Here is a 20,109-nt window from a genome sequence, read left to right on the forward strand (position 1 = left end):
GAACCAAGGACTTGAATACACGTCACTGATTATTTTACAGTAGTAATAATTACGTCATGTCGATTATTTTACAGTAGTAATAATAAAAAAAAAAGTGATTTAGCGCGTCCGGCGATCAGATTGCAAAATGATTGGAAAAATTCTGATTCTGGAAGAAGTGCGAGGGAATAACACGCGATAAAGGACAACGGCAGAGAGAAAGTGCGATTGGACAAGGTGAGCGAGGAAGAAAGCGAAAAAGAAGTAAAAGGAAAAAGAAGAGATTAAGAGAGAGAAAAAAAGAGAATAATAGTAAAGAAAAATAAAATTTGCGATAAGTAAGTAAGAGGAGAAAAAAAATCTATGAAGTAGCATCGAGAACACAAGATAGAGAAAAAAAAAGAAGAAAAGAAAAGAGAGTAAAAAGGTGGGTGGTGAAGAAGAAACAGAGAGAGACAGTGAGTCTGACAAAAGTCAAGGAAGGAGGATCTGGTAGGCAAGAAAGAGAAAGAGAAGAGAAGAGAGAAAGAGAAAGAGAAGAGAGAGAGAAGAGCTTGCGCGAGAGGCGAAGGAACGTGGAGGAGGACCGACTGTGGTGCCGAATGTGGCGTTCAGAGTATGGTATTCGCCAGCCGGGGACCGACGTCGTGCAGCCAGTTTCCGCCCGCGCTCGATTCACGGAGTCGTCATCATCGCTGTCGACGAGTCGCACTCTTGATAAACAAAATCCTCCCTCGCTGAGAATCACTGCTGTCACCCGATAAAATTCTCCTGCTGCCCATCAGGCTTCGTTCGAACCAAGTTACACACATCCTCATACAACGACGCCTCTCCATCAAAGACGACACGAGAGTCCTCACGACGACGACGACGACGACGACGACGACGACGACGACGACAACGACGGCGACGACGACGACGACGACGACGACGACGACGACGACGACGACGACAACAACAACGACGACGACGGCGACGGCGACGACGACGACGACGACGACGACGGCAGCGGCGGCGGCGACGACGACGACGACGACGACGACGACGACGACGACGACGGCGACGGCGACGGCGACGGCGACAGCAAGGACGGCAACAACGACGGCGACGACGACGGCAACGGTGAAGACGAAGACGCCGACAAAGACGACGACCACGACGACGACGACGACGACGACGACGACGCCGACGACGCCGACGACGACGACGACGACGATATCACAGTCACCGAACGGGTTTACGTTTACATATTGGTGAGAGTGTGACATCGGATAATGTGCGATGACGCGGTCGCATCCACCACGACGAAGACGACGAGTTATCGCGATCGAGTGAAAGTGCAACGGAAGAATAGCGCAACGCGATCGGACGCGTAACATCGTGACCGGAGGTGAAGATGTCATCGCGTAAGAGCTCGTGGTGACATTTTAAGAATTCAAGAAGATTCTTGATATCGACGTTACCGAGTGCGCGAGCAATTTATTGTGAAGACCTCTTCCTTTCTCGGACATCCTTTACTTCCTTTCTCGGACATACACATAATTATATGCACAGAACATTATCTTATTAATTTATGAAAGCAACGCTTAATTTATCCATCGATGCTCCACCATAATCGGCAACGAGGGAGCTATGAACCACAAAGTTCAACTGCCGGAGGTATTACTGGCGCGAGAAAAAGGTGGACATCAGTCAATTGATAGGGTTCGGGGATAGAATCTGCGTGCAAGTCACCGGTCGCGTCGCCTCGTCGCGGCCTCAAGCGACTAACTGAGAGCGTGCGCTCCGGCCTCCGGCAGTCCTCGTCGTCGAGAGACGAGGCAGTCGTGTGTGCCGGCACACAGTAGTCGGCGATCGGCACGGACGCAGGGAGGACGATGGCATCGCGCGCCGCGCGCTCCCCCAGGAAACCGATACCGCGGAAGAGCTCGCGCGCGGACTCGCCCCATAACGTGGACAATAGTACGAGTCGTTGTCGTCCGGAATCAGTAACAGCAGTGATCGAGTACGGAAGAAAACAGGCAGTTGCTAACGACGCAGCAACGAGATCGGTGGCTACTGTCATACGTTTTCCGCGATTCAGCAGTCGCGTCGTTTGGTGGCCCGACATCGTCGAGTGGTAGTCCTTCTCCTTTTCCCCCAGACGAGAAGTCAAGGACAGGAGAAAATAGACAAAGAGAGAAAAAGAGAGATAGATAGAAAGAGGGTGAGAGAAATCTCGCGCATACATCTCGAGCAGAATCGTGTCGAAAGGAAAATTTCTGGAGGAGAGGACCGGGAAATACACGAGTGAAGATGATCAATAACGTTATCGCCGTGTTGGACGCCGAAATCGGCAATCGAGCTTGTTAGGAGAGGAAGACGCAGCAATCCGTCCGCAGCAATCGCAGTAGGAGAAGAGAATAAACAGCGCAGTTCGACGCGTTCGTCGTCGTCGTCGCAGTTGACGTGGAAACCCGAAGTGTTGTAAAAGCTTTGATTGACTCCGCAAACGTCGTCGCCGGCGAGCGTAAAAGAGAGAACGAAAGAAAAGGATAAAGTGACAACAGCGGCTCCTCTTTCTTCGAGGAGAAAAAGCACCGAAGATGAAAGTATGTCCAGTGTACAACGAGAATATGGCGAGGACGTCGCGAGAAAACATCACGCAAGGAGGCACGCACGAGGACCCGTTATCAATTCGCGACTGTGATTTCTAAGCTTAAGATTATTACCACACGTATCGTAAAAAAAAAATCGTCAAGAGATATTAACAAACAAAAACAACAAAAATCGTCCATTGTGATATTATGATATATAAACGAGGATACGCGCGAATGGTGGGGTGGATAAGCACCCACGTGCTCCTCTCACGGGGAACCGTCAACGGGCTGCTACAAGCATGAATGAATGAATCGCGCCGCGATGCGAGGCGCGATGGCGAGGAGTGCGGCACGCGACGCGAGTGTGTTCGATCGGGATAATAATGGTTGATCGCGGTGTTCGCGCGTTGGATCCGCGGACTGTGATACGCTAATACAATCTAAGACCCGTTATCCGATCTCATCAACGACTCATCGAGAGGGCGCCGGCTTAATTGCGCCTGTACAAGGTGCGCAAGGGACGAGAAAAAGAGGGGGAGAGAGATAGATCGGGACGGAATGACGAATCACCGCCGATGCGGAATTTCGTTTGCCACTGTATCGTGATAAATTATCAGGTGCGTATTTATCCGAGGGAAAATATTGAATGTTCGATAATAGCCATTTTTGGCAAAGGTAATATTAATGTAATTTATTACCCCTAAAAAAATGTACCTAATAAAAGGTAATGTAATACAAGCATTGAGCAATCAAAAGTAATCAAAAGAATTAAAAAGATCTACGGATGAATATTTTAGAAAGGAGAAAATTTTGAGAGAGTTTGTAAACATTAAGAATTAATCAATTCACAAAAATATTTACACTAAAAATTATAATAATAAAACTTTATAAAAATTGATTTTAATTTCTCGACCAGAACATATTATATTAATAATAAAGTAGCAATAAATTTTCCTTTAGTAAAATTTAACTAAATGTTATGTCTATTTTCGTGAACTTGGACATATATTTTAATACTTAAATAATTTGATTAAAAATTACATGAAGCGAATTTCATAAAATACATCGTACTATATATCGCCCACGATCGACCAGTCTGTATTTCATTAAAATGCAGAGTTTATATATGCTGGCTTTACAGAATATTGTACTGCAATACCAGCTTCATTCAGTAGTATGAATAAAATTTAATGCGAATTGGTTTATTTTTCTAAATTAATTCAGCAGAGAAATATATATTGGTAGAAGTTATATTTACATTGACGATATGGTTACGTCCCGATATAACTGAAAATATTATTTTAATAACTAGCTGAAAGATATACATACACGTATATTAACTACATTTCAATGATATAAGAATTTATTTCTAAATTTATTACCACATTAAATTTGTTCGTATTAAAAAAAAAACTTTTTATTAAAAGTTATTTTTCATCTTAAGAGTTTTTATTAAGAGTTATTTTTCAATCTTAATTATCATAAGAGTTTTTTATTTTACATTATCCATTTTTAAAACATTTTTTAACATAAAAATTACATAATAGCTATTAAAATTTTTTTGTACATACAATATATATTTTATATATGTATATTTATATTTATATTTTATTTTATATATTTATATATACAATTTATATATACCTACGATTATATATAAAATAATTATTTTCGGTAAAATGTCATTAAATTAAAAAAATATTTTTAAAAGCCATATTATATCTGCAGTAATTTTGAATCAATTTTTTTTTACTTCTCTCTCTCTCTAAAGCTTATCATTGTGAGTTTTTAAGTAATTCTAAACAAAGCTCATTTTTTCCATTTGGTATCAATTAAATATGTAATTTCAATTATATATTTATTTTCATATGTAATCTCAATCTGATATTCATTTTCAAACTATTTCTTAAACATGTACAAGATGTCGAACATTGCGATCACAAATTCGTAAGTATTTTCATTATGACTATTGATACTAAATACTAGATTCGGAATATTAAATAAATATTATATAAAAGCAATATAAAACGAGAATAAAACGATTTCCACCAGTAATGTAATTCTTAAACGACTACCTGAAACTCTCGAATTTCTTAAAAGTAAATGCGTATCCTGAAGCAATATCACGCAGAATTTTCAAGAACGTGAAAAGAAAGTTTCAAATAAAAAGTTGCAGAGTCTCGAGTAAATTGTAACAATTTCTACATATATACATATATATAGTTACGCAAGAAGTAAATAATTAAAAAAAAATAAAAATAAATAAGTATAATAAATATTTTAAATTTATAATAGTTCTTTCAGAAAAATTCAAGTGGTACAAGCCCCTATTTCATTGCATACCATTTTCATATTGTAATTATTGAAAGCAAGTATAGTAATGCGGCCTCATTATATTCCGCGGCAGCTCGATACTTTACGTGTGATTATTATAGTTGATCCAATATTCAATGCGCGAAATCCGATACACGCGTAAGTTGTAACCTGGATGCAGAATATTTTAAAATCTGATTTTTGTCTCGCAGCATAAAACACACTACGAAGATAAAAGTTTTTAGGAGAGTGCGGAGGGAATTTTCCAATAACGCGATACCCAACGGTATTTTTCAATTTAAAGTTTAACAAGGGCCACGGCCCACCATCTTTAACACGAGAACTGAAATTTCTATCGGGTAGAAAAAGTAAAAAAGAGGGAGAAAGAGGGTGCCATGAGTTTCATGCTCCTTTTCGTCCAACACCAATCGATGGATAGCGACACCCTCTCTGAGAGACCCTCGATTTACTTGCTGCATTAATCAAGAAAATGGTTGGATGGTGAAGCCTATACATAAACCGATCGAAATAATATTCTCTTCCTCTCGATGCACTCGTTTTGATTACACGTCAGACAAGGAATATCGCAACATTTCCATACGAGCCGATCCGGTAACGATTTTCATCGATAGAAGTAAACAAGTGGCGTACCTTCGACAAACTCCTTTGTCAAGTTTGTCGCGCATTAAAATTCAACGCGCACATATTTATTGCTTATTTCGCAAAGTGGCTCCGGCCGACTATATGGCTCGATCGGTTTTCCAACACGTTGTCGTTAAATCGACAAAGTATCGTAAACATTCGTTAACTCGATGAATTTTGTAACGTTATTCGGTGTTGTACGTTCAAACATCGCTATTTTTTCGATTCGTAGATATTTCTACTTTACTATATTTATTCTTCTTTGCTGATACACGGTATGTTATCAGCAATACTCCACTAATATAATGTCACCACCCTAAACTTTATACCCGAAAGATCAAAAGTAAATATGTAACAAAAAATTATTTTTTAAAAGCACTTTACCTTTTAAAACTGAATTTTAAACTGCATCATTAATATTAATTAAAAATTCATAAAGAAAGTATACAGATTAAAATGAAAAATCTTTAATAAATTGTTTAAGCTCTAATATTGAAAAATTGAACTGCATGCAAATAGCATTATCATTCTAATGAAATAACTTGCGCTGCACATTGAATGATTTGATAGAATAAATCAGAAAAGTGTAATCTTAAATTATGTACCTGCCTTTTCTAATCTCCATCTCCGGTATGATTAATCACCCTCCTTTTTCATCACTACACATTTCCGTATCATCTATTATTATAACTTTTCATTTTCTATATTCCAGCGGCACACACACACGTACGCACGCACACACGCGCGACTCGAGGACGACGCGTTCGCCGAAGGAAGAGGAAGAGTTTGACCGACGACTAATCCAAGAGCGAACATTGATGAAATCGCGGTCGGAACATACTTGACGGGAGGGGGATGTGATTAATTAACGATTATTATAACGAAAGAAAATCAGACAACGCGCGGCAAAGACGCATACGCAAACGTGGGCTGGGGGGGCCGAGAAGAAGAAGTCACGTGTGCGAAGGTGAGGAAGTGCGAGAGGAACGTAGTGGTGAGGTGCGGTAACCGAGCCCAGTGTGTGTACCACCCCCTGGACACGGGGGGTGGCACAGAAACGCCGTCAGCGTGGGTGCCGGTGCCGCAGGGGCGCGCCTGGCCCGTCGGCTCGCCCGCAGATTAGCACGCCGATTAGCGGCTACCTCGGGCCCCTTCCGGCGTACCGGCCTGGCGACCTCGGCGGGCCTCACGTCGGCGGCGGTGGCCGTGGCGGCCCAGGGGGAGCCCCACGCTCCCCCAGCAGCCGCGCCACGCCGCGCCACGCCAAACGGAAGTGCCAGCCCGATTTCGGGCTCGGCAACGCTGATTACGGGCTTCGCGGGTATCACGACGACGACGACGACGACGGCGGCGGTGGCGGCGGCGGCAGCGACGACGAGGACCACGACGACGACGACGACGACGACGACAACAACAACGACAACGACGACGACGAGCACCACTACCATCAGCAGCACTACCACCACGAACATCACCACCACGACTACCACCACGAGTCGCAGCAAGAATAAAACCATGTCCTTTAGAAGCCTGCATCGGCGCGTCTCTCATCCGTAAGTTATGGTCCACACATTTATCCTTATGAAGCGGGCGGGACCTAGGGCACGCCCCGGGTTATCTCTCATCGGCCGTTTCTTATATATTATCTACTAACCTACCCACGCGCTGCGTGCAGACACATTTTACCCTGCTTGTCGTCTGGCTGAAGAGAGTGAGCGAGATCACTAGTAGTAGTTGGTCTTCGGCAATCGGCGACGTTGACTCTTTCGATATGGATGATAATTATGTTTTAAACAATATTATTATATATATATATATATATATATATATATATATATAGAGGGTGATGGGGTAACAGAATTTAGAAAAACAATTTACAATTTTGAAACAAGAAAATAATTTCATTTATTTTTGCTCCTTTTTTGCGGTTTTTATTTTTCGTATTTTTTTATATTCAAGACTGAATTGAATTACTTTTAATTAATATTTTTCATTTATTATTTTATTAATATTTCTCATCTCTTTGTTCCAAAAATTTCGTTCAATGATATTGTTTTTCTTATCCGAGAACAATGCTTTACATTATGATTTTTAATTTGAAATATTTTTTATCGAAGGAGAGATATTTTTTATGTTTTAAGTATTTTTTATATTATTCTTTTTAATAGTTAAATGATATAAATTATTGCTATGTTTCCATACCGAAAGAATTAAAACAAGTAAGTAGTTCGTATCATAGGATCGTATAATGAGAACGAGGAGCGATCTGGATTGTAGAGATGAAACAATCGTGATTTCTGATAGGGATTTGCATGATTCGCGTGACGTGGATTTTTTGCAGCTTCAATGATTTGACAAGAGAGAAAGAGAGAGAATTGGATTCAAAAGGATTTAGAGCAGATGATTTATGACAAGATTAAAGAATTATATGACAATTACGATCATAAGCAAATTTCCAAGCTTTCGACTTTTTGTGAGGAGGTTTATATTTATAAAATATAAAATTATCGATCAATTTTCCTTCTGTAGCATACCTTCTATTTGATGACATATTACTGGGAGAGCTTAACACGCCCAACCTTCCAACACAATCCGCTTATAACGGATCAAGATAATACCTTAAAAGACTAATGATAGAGACTACTTCGTGCAAGATCAATTAACGGTCAGTAATTTTACCAAATAATAGAGTTCCCTCATAAATTATAGCTGTTCCTTTAATGTTATTAATAAATTGATTTCTCCACTACATATCGAAACCGCAGAAAATCAACGTCAAAAATATGTAGTGATTCATGAATGCGAATATTATGCAGAATTTAGATTAGTATATAAATAACATGAAATAAAATAGCTATGACTTCTATAAAACAATCTGCAATCTTCAATCAAATCTTATTTCATTTCACACAATATTTTTTGATAGCACTCCAATTTAGGATGTAGACGTAGAATTATTTCAACTGTCGCGAAATAATAACATTGATGCGACAGTATCATTGAAAAGGCAGTGATCTAAATCTCCAAAGAACGCAGTAAAATGCATCCTCCTATCCTATTGAGAGACCTGTGAGCAAATGACGTCACCTCTGTTATCGAAAATCAAGTCGCTTCGAAAGCTTTCATGCGGTGCTCGTATCGCTAAACTTAGCTTCGCTCATGACCAGCAGTAAAACACAAGATTCCGATATCTGCGCGCAATTGAGAAACTTTGAATCTACGAACTGAGATCCCGTCGTGCAGATAACTTGTACCATAAAATAAGAACATTGGAAATATTTCACGCGATAGAGTCGCGTTTTTGATACCTGCCTTAAAAATTTTTGTTCATATTTCTATATAAATAGCTGTTGAAAATTTATTTTCAAATATGACGCGAATAAGAAACTCGTCGTGTTTATTTTGTCGCGAATTATATAGATCGTCTAAAGTGAGCTTTATATGCCATTTTGATATTTGTGATTATTTAATTATTTATTTATATACTTATATACTTAGCTCAATTTACATAATATCAATTAATAAATTATAAATTCGTACAAAAGACATGCACATGATATCATTTAATATATAGGTATTTGTATCTACCTGTTGAGATTGAATATAGTACTAATAGAGTCATTGAAAACTGATTAATTGTACGAAAAAAAGATTTTAATTTTTTTAATTCTTTTATCAATTATATGTTAATTTGTTTCGCAACAGTCATAAAGACTATAGCCGGATACACATACTAAAAGTGCCCGCGACAAGTTTTCAAATAATATTTGGCCTGTCATATCCTTACTATAAAAAAAAAATTTTTATCGAAATTTCCGCTCCCTAACTCTAGTATTTCCTGAGTTATCGAGAAAAACGTCATTTTCAGTTTTTATTTTGTTATTTTTTTTCTGTAAATATTTGAGATGATCCCATATCGATTTTTTTCTGAATATTTATCAAGAAAAGATACAAACAAAAATATTTTTTTTATTAACCTCAAATAAAAGCTCGATTTTTAAAAAAATAATGAAATTAAGAAATGGCTTTTTTAACATGTTCCTTTTAAGATTCAACTACCAAACTTTTATAGAATACTCTTTTTATATGTCTCAATACTTTCAAATTTTTCGAGTTGGTGTAACATGATGAAAAAAATGGAAAATCTTTTTTTTTATTATTTTTTGATAATATATAATAGATAGAAATATTTTTATCCAAAAACAATTTAAAAGTTTGTTTAAAGGTTGTATTTGTAAAAATTGTTTTTGCATAAAAAATATTTCTATTTTGCAGTGTAATTATAACTATTACAATTATTATTATTACTATTATAATTATTACAAGAAAAATAAATAATTTTCTATCCTATTATAAAAAAAAATAAGAAAAAAAAGATTTTTATTTTTTTGACCATGTTGCACTAATGCGAAAAAATTGAAAAAATTTGAGAGTATTGAGACATATAAAAAAATATTCTCTAAAAGTTTGATAATTAAACTTCGAAAGAAACGTGTTTCGAAAAAAGCCATTTCTTAATTTCATTCTTTTTTAAAAAATCGAACTTTTATTCAAGATTAATAAAAAAATATTTTTTTTGTATCTTTCGTTGAAAAGTATTTAGAAAAAAATCGATATGGGATCATCTCAAATATTTACAGAAAAGAAAAATAAAAACTAAAAATGACATTTTTCTCGATAACTCAGGAAATAATAATGTTAAGAAACTGAAATTTTAAGGAAAATTTTTTTTTTACAATAACAGTGAGAAAATGACAGGCCAAGTATTATTTGAAAACTCGTCGGGGGCACTTTTTGTATGCCTATCCGGATATAGCCCCTACTTGCTCTTTTTTTTTAAATTCAAATCTGGAATGTCTTATATCATTCCATTAATCCTTCACGTATAGAATGCGGAGGAACGCTTGTCTATTTTCGAAACCATATCGGTCAACCCTTTCCCTTTCAAGTTTATCATGCTTCATTCCTGAACTCGGTGTACCATCGGGAAATATCTCAGTGAATTATTATATTATATACGTTGCGGGATATGAATATCAGTGGGAGTACAAACAACAAAGTAGTTTAATGAACAAAATTAAAATTGCAACGCGCGGTCACTCGACAACATGGAAAATATAGAACATGTTAAATACATTTTAACTACTCACGGCGCTCGTTAGCTTTAAAGATTACCGCGAAAGAACATTAGGATAGAGTATTGTAGATATATTGTAGTTTTATTGTCGAATCAATAATATCTTTCTGTTATCGCAAACGTTTGTCTCTTAATCTCTCGATTCTAATTCATGACGTCGCAGAATGGAAGAGTTAAACCAAATCATACTACTTAATACTTTGCAAGAACTTTCAGACTCTGTACCACGTTCTTAATACATACTTCAAAACTGTCGTTAATGATCTGAAAGTTCGCGCATTTCTTAGCTTGGATAACACTTTTGAGTTTTAGAGGAGGGTGATCCACTACTCAGACTACTTCGTTGAGTCAACCGTGCCTGAATTGAAGGGCGTACTTGTACAGATTCGAATAAAAACGCAAAGTAGCTCGCGTATAATCGATTAATCGTAGAATCGATTGCGGACTTATTGCGTCGAAGATACATATTTGATGGCACAATAGTTTTCAACGATAAAATCAGGAGTCATCGTAAAACTATGAGAAAAAGTTGCGACTGTCGAGAATCCATAATTCTTTAAACTTTTAGACGTCAGAGAAAAATCGACGATTCATGCAATTTTCTAGCACATAAAAGTCTGTCATATAACGTAGAAAAGTAAAAATGATTAAAAACAAGACAGCTGTCAAAATGACTCGAAACTTAGAAGAGCTACAATCGGTGTCGGAAATTATTCTGTCGAGCCGATATGTCGGGTCGCGATATAGCGAAAGTTCTATCGAACTAAAGCGACTTTTTCAACGGAAGCCCATTTTATGTGAAGTAAGTCGCAAGAATTACATCCATATGATCTTACTCGCTTTGGACGATTTTGATTTATATTTAACAAAGACTGACGTAAACGCTTAATTTACTATTTATCTACTGTACGTATACTTAGATCTATCTGCGACTATAAAGTGCTGTATATATATATATATATAAAGTGCTAGATATGATTATAAGCTATTATATATATATATATATATATAGCATTAGGTATTTTTGCCTATCACCTACGTAAAAGGCTATATAAAACATGTTCAAACTTATCCATAACTATATCACATAAGTCGTTAAATAACTATAACTATCAATGTTATTATTGAAAAATTTTTATCGTGCTCATCTTTAACTATATCACACAAGTCGTTAAATAACTATAACTATTAATGTTATTATTGAAAAATTTTTATCGTGCTCATCTCACTATCACAATTACCGCGATTGACCGTACGTGACGCTTTATAGGATGCTTTAATACACTCTGAAAGAGCTTTATTCTTTTTTTTTTTTTTTTTTTTTTTTTGCAAACCGCTCATAGGGATCGATATGCAATGTCGACCACGTGTAATGGGCATTAGACGATGCGATGTTCGTGTATTTTAGCGAAGCGGAAGAGAATAGACACATATCTGTAAATCGGTTTCGAAGTTACGAGTTGTCAACTATTGTTTCTGCCTGTGACGTAACTTTGTCACAGAGAAAATCAATTAATTCGTGACCCTGTCCATAGCCAGAGTCATTTCCCGTCTCGCAGTACCACACGCGAATAAATCTTACAACGACTGACAGTCGATATATCGTGCGCAGTCGATCGAATGTCCCATAATATGTAACGCAACGGAAAGCAACGCAACAAGCCGTGATTATAACGCGATAAATCAACATTACAACCGATTATTGTAACATAAATTTCTTCACTGATTGATTTTCTAACCCGTACGACTCGTGTTATAATTGTCAATTCATGTCAATTTATTAAACGAATCAATTATTATCGTTGATTATTATTAATAGTGATTCGATAAAATTCAAGTATGAAATGTTCGAATATTTTACATACAGGCTCTTTGTATTTTTATATTACTTCTTCATATTCCATTTCAATATATTTGAAATATTGAAATAATCCCAATGAAAAATCGTATATTTTCGAATTAACTCCAGATTATCCAAATAATACGATTATTCGACTATATTCGCAACTTCGATTTATAACAATGTCGATGAGCAAAGCTTTGTAATCCATTTAAAAATCGCTATAATTTTCTTTCCACTGCAAGCAATTGTTCGCCATTTCAATACATATCGCGCCCTTAAAGCTGATTCAAATCGCAGCTGTTGAACTGTCATCGCTTTGTTCGTCGACCCTGTTTCATTCTCGAACTCGGCGAGACGATCCTTTGTACAACACAACATGCAAAATTCTTCGAATAATCTCACATGTAAATCTTTATCTATTGAAAGCAGTATTAAGGATATGTATATGTATGACTTTTAGAGAGAATGTATAAGGTTTTGTATCTTTGGAAGAAATATCGAGTACGACATTCGTGGCGACATACTCATCTTTCAGAATTAGGTACTAACGCCAAGAATCTGTCGAATAAATAAAGAAAATCTCGGTCGTTCATATAACTGACAAGAGAATATTACTAATATTGAAAATTTACATTCAAATAATCTGAGAAATACATGTAATTTATTGCATCAGATTTTGTTGTTATCCCTGTTATATTAAAAAAGTAACAGTTATATTTAAAAAAGTAACAGAACGTAACTGAACGTTTCCATGTGATAAAAAAAAGTAATTTTTTAAAGATATTATATTAATGCTCTCTCTATATCCCTTTGTGATAAAATATAGCAATATATTTCTTTCTTTCTTTCTACTTCTATTCTTTTTGTATCAATATAAAGTATTAATATTTTGACAAATTAAAAACAAATTAAATTAATAAGGCTCTATAAAACTAATGTTTAATTTTCACAATAGCAAAGCTAATTTAACATAAAATTAAAACTAAAAATAAACTAAAACTTCAAAGCAAGATTATTATAAAACTCTATTGACTAATAACACACAATAAAATCTCATTGTTCTACATCAACAACAAATTACGTAATGAAAAAAAATATAATTACATATCGGTTTATCATAGATCTTTTTCTATCTTTTTAACGCGGAATTTGTCATTGATGGTGTTATCGCGATCAGAAATTATATTCAGTTATCCTATTCATTCGTTGTCACTAATTGATACGTTTAATTTTCTAATACTTTTTTTTTCTTGATTCACTGTGTATCTAACGCTAAAATAACTTCTTTAGTCTAAAATATTTTTTAAACATGATAAGTTATATTCGGCGATGTGAGCCCATGCGCGGATGTTGATGCGTAAAGAAACTGCGTAAAGAAATTAATTCCTTTCACGAAAGAATTTTTAATTAATACCCAGAGCACATATTTTCTAGATTCTCATTTTTGAGACCCCTAAAAAACCCGCTCTATAACCCCCCAAAGAGATGTAGACGAGAAAAAATATCGGGGCGAAGTCGCTGAATCGGGAATTGAACCCGAGTCTTTCGCTTGCCGGGCGACTGCTCTTACCACTGAGCTATTCAGCCCCACACCGATACTTCACTCGTCTATTTGTTTATATAAACCTCCTGATAGATAAATCGAAGAACGCGATTTTTCAGCCCCGAATAAAATATTTTTTCTATATTATTTAGCCTTGATTACTTTTCTTTGAAAAAGCATAAAGGATTTAATGATGGTTAACAATTTGGAATCATATCGTTATTAATACTCGTAAATCATACGCTATTTATTCTTCAATTTATTAAAGATTATATTATTTAATGATAAAATCTATGGTTATATTAATGCTAATGTTAACATTTTCCGTATTAAAATATAATATTACAAATTTTATAAAATATAATATTACAAATTTTTGTGTTACAAGCGATTGAAAATAAAAAAAAAAAATCGTAAGCTTAGAGTTGCAATACATTTAAAAAATTCTGCTTTTACAGATTTTTAATTTAAAGTTTATTTTTAGTAACAAACTGTACAATAATTGAAATAACTTTTGTTTTATTTATTGTACAATTTGTTACAGTTGTGTGTAGAGTTTTGAAAGAAGGGAACTATGTAAGAGATAAAATCAAAGCGTTGTTTTGTTTGTTTTCGCGTTCGAGACACAATGTTTTGAAAAAAAGTAAAACACGAGAGTGGGAAAAAGTCACGAGCAGTAGGGATTTAATATCGAGACAGGAATCAGTTGTAAACGGACAGGCGGAGCGTTGTGTCAAATCAGTCAACAGAAAGAATTTTAAATTTGTCTGCGATAAACAAGAGAGAGAGAGAGAGAGAGAGAGAGAGATTTCTAATAAAAGGTTTGTCGAATTGTTTTCTTCATTTTTCGAATATTAAAGTGATTCCTTATTATAAGGTATCTTGCGCTAATATTATAATGTGTTTTTTCTTTAGTTCAAGCTTGTGTTTTTGTTGTCGAGCATATGGATTCTATGTGTCCCGAGAACACTTACGTTTTTCCGGAGTAGCATGAATCAGTAATTGAAGCAGATACTTCGCGTATACAATCAAGATGCTTACATTCAGCGATTAATTTTCTCTATGTGTAATATTAAAAAAAAAAAAATAATATAAATCTTTCTATTTATATATACGGTATATAATAGTATATTATATATATATTATTTTGGAAAAGAATGAAAAGAATCCATGAATTGTATGTTTATTTTCGGCAGTATTTTGACAAAAAGGAAAACACGGGAATGGCAGAAAAGACGAATAGTAGGGATTTCGGATATCGAGACAGGGCTTGTAAACGCAGGAGCGATGTATCAGATCGGAGCATCAGAAAGAATTCCAAGTTTATCCATAATGAACGAGAAACAAGGCTTCTGACAAGAAGTCGAATTATTTTCAATCTTCGGATACACTAAATTGGGATTCTATTATATATTAATAACATATCTCGTCCGCGGATATTGTCACATGTATTTTCTTTTTTTTGTTAAGTCTGTGTTTTTATTGTCTGCCGGAATTTCTGTTCGTGTTTATCCCGAAAAAATCCATATACATTGTCCGAAACATCAGGGTTTAATAATAAAAGCGTGTACAATCAAGAGCATTAATGTGATTCGATACGCTTATACTTAACAATCAAATTTTTGTGTGTATATGTGTGTGTGTGTGTGTATGTGTAATATTTAAAAATATATTATTTTTTCGTTTATACAGTTAATAATATGGTCCGACGTATGAAAAAAATAGAAAGAATCGTATGTTGCGTAATTTTGAATGCAAGCATATTAAGGTAAAGCAAGAAGTATCTATCATTTTTTTTTTCTCTCCTATTCGTAATTTACATATTTATGCTGAATGTTAAGAAGTTGCAACAAATAATGAAATTGGACAAGAGAGATTTTCTTTTATAACGAAATTCAAATTTTAAATTCTTCGAAGGATCTAAAGTATGCCTCGGTCAGCTTGAATTGATCCAGATTTTCTATATTTATAGTGGTCTTATCTAAAATCCAATTCAATCCCGCTTAATATCTCTCTCTCTCTCTTTCCCTCTATCCAATTTTATCCAATTGTTTAAAAAAATATATCTTCTCGTTTCAAGAAAACAGATATTACTTCGCATGGAAAGACGAAAAGATATTTTATTATGTACATATGCCGCGAGATATGATGCAATTTCTCGATATTCAGTTTGCTTGGGATTTGACAGCTGGAAAGTTACGAACAGACGTTCGCCCAAACTTTTGCCAAGTCGTCGCACGACACGTGAACGTGCACGTCTGATGTAGTGCGACTTAAAACCTACGACACGTGAGAAACGGGTCGATCGAGAAAACACACGCAATATCATATGTTTTACCCTTTTTCCGCGCAACGAAAGTTTAACGTGCGCATAAAACCGGTCGTTGATTATGCAAAACCACTGTTCCGGTTGTGTGAACTTGCCCGTAACGGCCGATTCGCGTAGCAATAAAGAGACTGGGACGACGTTAAACGGCGGTAAGTGGTGGCTACATTTCGGTATCTAAGATAACAAGATAGAAACGATGGAGGTATAGGGTAGGCGTTACAGAGAGTCGACTAGGGAGCAATCAATAACTGACCCATATTGTAGTCCTCGTTTTCCTCTCTCTCTCTCTCGCTCTCATCTGTCTCCTCTTCACCACCCTCCCTCTGGTCGAAGTCTCTTTCTTCCTCCTTGCTTTCTCTCTCTCTCTTTGCTTTCTCCTTTTTTTAACCCTTACGTTTCTCATCCTTCGTTCATGATTACTGCCTTCTATCAGTTCGCAGATTTCATTACAGTTGCCGAATATGTTATCTTTATCTTTCCAAAATCTATACATATGCACTTTTCTTTATCTATAATATGTAAAATATAAATAATTTTAATTTAAAGCTGTCGTGCGCGTTTTAAATTGTGTATTTCTAATTTTTACGTATGCATAATAATAAATTAAAAAGAGTCAATGCTTAGATCATATTGTATTTTCTAGACAAAATATTCCAACAAGTTAGTCACTTTATTAGCAGAAATATCGAATAATGAAAATGTCTGTCTCCTGTTAAAATTTCCAAGATTTTGATACTAGATATCTTGGCAATCAAATTCTAAAGTAAAATTTATTAAATAATAATAAGTCAACAATAATAATCTTCTTTCATTCTATTTACATCTCCAAAGTTCAATTCACGAAAAGATTCTTATTCTTCGCATAATAGTTTAGTTTATAATTCAAAAACTATATATATTGCTACGACATTGATATTAAAGAAAAATCTATTTCCGTAGAATTCGTCTTTAAAATAGCATCCATGCAGTCGGTTCATGTCTTGTATTATTGTAAAATTATATTTCGCCAAATAATGGTTTAATACTCGTTTTGCATCATACATTTAGGATAAAATTATAAATGCATTATAACGAAAATGAATATCACGAGGATATTCATAATTCCTTTTCGTGACGCTTTTACATTGGCCGTAATCTCACATGCTCTTTTTATATGTACGAGATTGTTATATAGAACGTGGCCGCTTTGAAATGAAAGCGAAAAATCCATGTATCGCGCTTAATTCGATCAGATTTCTCCGCCATCGTGATTTATGCTCGCTTCCGTTAAGTTGGCTTGCGATATGTGTTTTTACGCGACATCATTTCACGACATCATTTCGCGATCTAAAAATCACTCTGTGGCCTATTAACCTTTAGCACGTGCGGATTTTCTTGAAAAATGATGTACCATCATCTTTCCCTCACAAGATATGACTTTATTTTAAAGACAAAGAGATCCAGTCTCCCAGAAATATGAAAGTTGAATATTACAATATGAAAGTTGAATTTCACTTGAACACGAAAATAATTCTTCGTATGCAACAAAAAATATTTTTCTAATAATATTTGTAACACTAAAGTGATTATTAACTGAATTTCTTAAATTATATGAAATTTACTAAATTAATAAACTTTAATAATCTTTTATATGCAATATTGATTTCTTTTGTAATTCGAAATATAATTTTGCTTGCTCTTTTTAGTTGTTTTGTATTGAGAACTTGTTTAATTTACATCCGAATTGATTTCTGAAAATACTTGTTATGTTTCCAGATGAAAAATCAAGATTGTTAAGTGTATAAATGTAATTAATATATTTCACCAAAATTAGTTCGATTTATGTAATAATTGATTTCTAAAAATATATTTTTAAAGTTCACTTAATTGAAATAAAAAAAACGTTCTATATACGCGATAGTAATTTTGTTATTATCTGCAAAATATATTTTATCTTTTTCTTTTTTTACACATCATGTAAAATATTATATTGGAAAAAAAGAGAATAACATAAGAAACTAAATTAAATTATAAGATCTCGAAAAATTAATAATTTTTATTCGTTAAAGTTTTTCCTACATAATATATAGTATAGAATTCTAGAATTTCCCGACTTTGTCCTGGTTTTCACGATTTCCTGGAGTAGTAGCAACCTTCGGCTACATGCTATGTCGTGTCACATTATATCGCTCGACGTGCATTCGATACTGAACGATTCGATCAGCACGTATCCACACTGCCAGGGCAACTATACGTACGACAGAGACACCAATAGAACGGAGAATAATTATAATAACCGTTCAATCGTATCGAACAAGTATCCTCTTTCTTTTTCTCGTCAGCCAGTTTCGAATCGGTGATCCAGATCTTCTTGACCGTGAGTTATCCGCGTCTTGTAAATAGGTGGTTGAAGGCATTTTTCGAGTGGATCTGAAAATGAGTGTCAACCGCGTGGAATATGAAGGGATGGAGGAGGGAGGGATCTGAGAGGCCTAAGAGGCGTCACCGGCGCCAGGAGGTGAACGAAAGTGCTTAGAGAATAGCGGCGACTGATATCTCTGCAATCTCTGTCGAGGTTCGCATCTCGCAGCCCTTGAGGACTACAGTAGAGACTACAGTATCTAATATCAAGCTTTAAATCGCACGTTCAAGCTCGCTCGGTAGTTGAGTACGAAATCGTTGTATATTGACTGGAAAAATTTGTCATAAGCTACATATTAAGTAAAACTGAATTAGCACAAGTAAAAAAGTTATCTATATGATTGTAAAATAGACTTTATTTGTCAATAAATCAAATATGTATTTTGCAGAGAATAGAAGATGAAAATACATGTGATATTATGAAGATCGTTACACATCTTCTCAACAGGTTTTTTTACTCTTTCAATTTCTTGAAAAATTTTTACAATTTTTTTTAATTGGACAGATAATTGAGACCCGAATATGTTCGGAATAGTTTCGCATACTGGTACTGTTATTAATGCAGCTTAAACATAGTGCGGCAATCATATTGAAGCTCACTGATTATTATATTATTGTGTTGGTAGGGATTGGACTATTGTCGGGACTGCCGGGCGATCACCATCGCAGACCTATGAACAATAGGGTACATTGACTCTCTTATCTTATTTTTTGCCTTCATATTTTATTCCTTACGCTCGAATTTTTCTTCTACTTCTATACTACTATAACTACTTTTTAATATCTTTTAGCAGATCATTGAATACATTTCAATTCGCCGTTGTCACCAGTTTACTTATATTGTCTCTCTTTCCTTCTATCTTTTTCTACAAGTAATATGGCATCTGAAATTTTCATATAATCACGCATGTTTCGACATTTTTCGCCTTCCATTTTTCTGCCCATTTTTATTTATTCTTTTTTCGATTTCATCAAACTTTTTCCTATGACGTTACACGAAACATAGTGCATCATACTGCGTAGCGTATGAAATTATGAGACGCACCTCATGTTTTCATTTTGCTCCGTAATGCATGCGCAGCGGAAGTAATATCACTAACAATCAGTAAGATCTTTTCAATCATTGTATTCTCTTATTTATCTTTAATTATCTTTTATCTTAAACGTGTGTATGTGTGCGAATGTGAGCAAAATTGCGAAGGTAAGTTTCATGATAATTAGTGTTTGTGCGGCTTCTGGCTTTTACAAATATTTTTCTCTGCTTATATTCTATCTAATCTGCAATATATATTCTGCGGTTAAAAAGTTTAATAATATTAATAATAAGTTTAATAATAAAGATAA

The 20,109-nt window shown here is 35.1% G+C and overlaps 1 protein-coding gene and 1 long non-coding RNA gene across 7 annotated transcripts in view; both read left to right on the forward strand.

The window, feature by feature from the left end:
• Nucleotides 1-1,232: 1,232 nt before the first annotated feature.
• Nucleotides 1,233-20,109, forward strand: part of Ih (hyperpolarization activated cyclic nucleotide gated potassium channel Ih) — a 130,702-nt gene continuing 111,825 nt past the window's right edge. For all 6 annotated transcript variants that reach the window (XM_072903943.1, XM_072903944.1, XM_072903946.1 and 3 more), the window contains exons 1-2: nt 1,233-3,175; nt 6,226-7,066. In XM_072903943.1, coding sequence (XP_072760044.1) covers nt 7,029-7,066 — 38 coding nt within the window. In that variant the 5' untranslated portion in view covers nt 1,233-3,175; nt 6,226-7,028. The remainder of the gene's footprint in view (nt 3,176-6,225; nt 7,067-20,109) is intronic.
• Nucleotides 14,739-18,016, forward strand: LOC140672108 (uncharacterized). Its single transcript, XR_012047827.1, has 3 exons — nt 14,739-14,857; nt 14,952-15,152; nt 15,233-18,016. It is a non-coding gene; the product is annotated as an uncharacterized lncRNA (long non-coding RNA).

Source organism: Anoplolepis gracilipes, chromosome 12 (genome assembly GCF_047496725.1).
Source record: "Anoplolepis gracilipes chromosome 12, ASM4749672v1, whole genome shotgun sequence".
NCBI classification, from domain to species: Eukaryota; Metazoa; Arthropoda; class Insecta; order Hymenoptera; family Formicidae; genus Anoplolepis; species Anoplolepis gracilipes.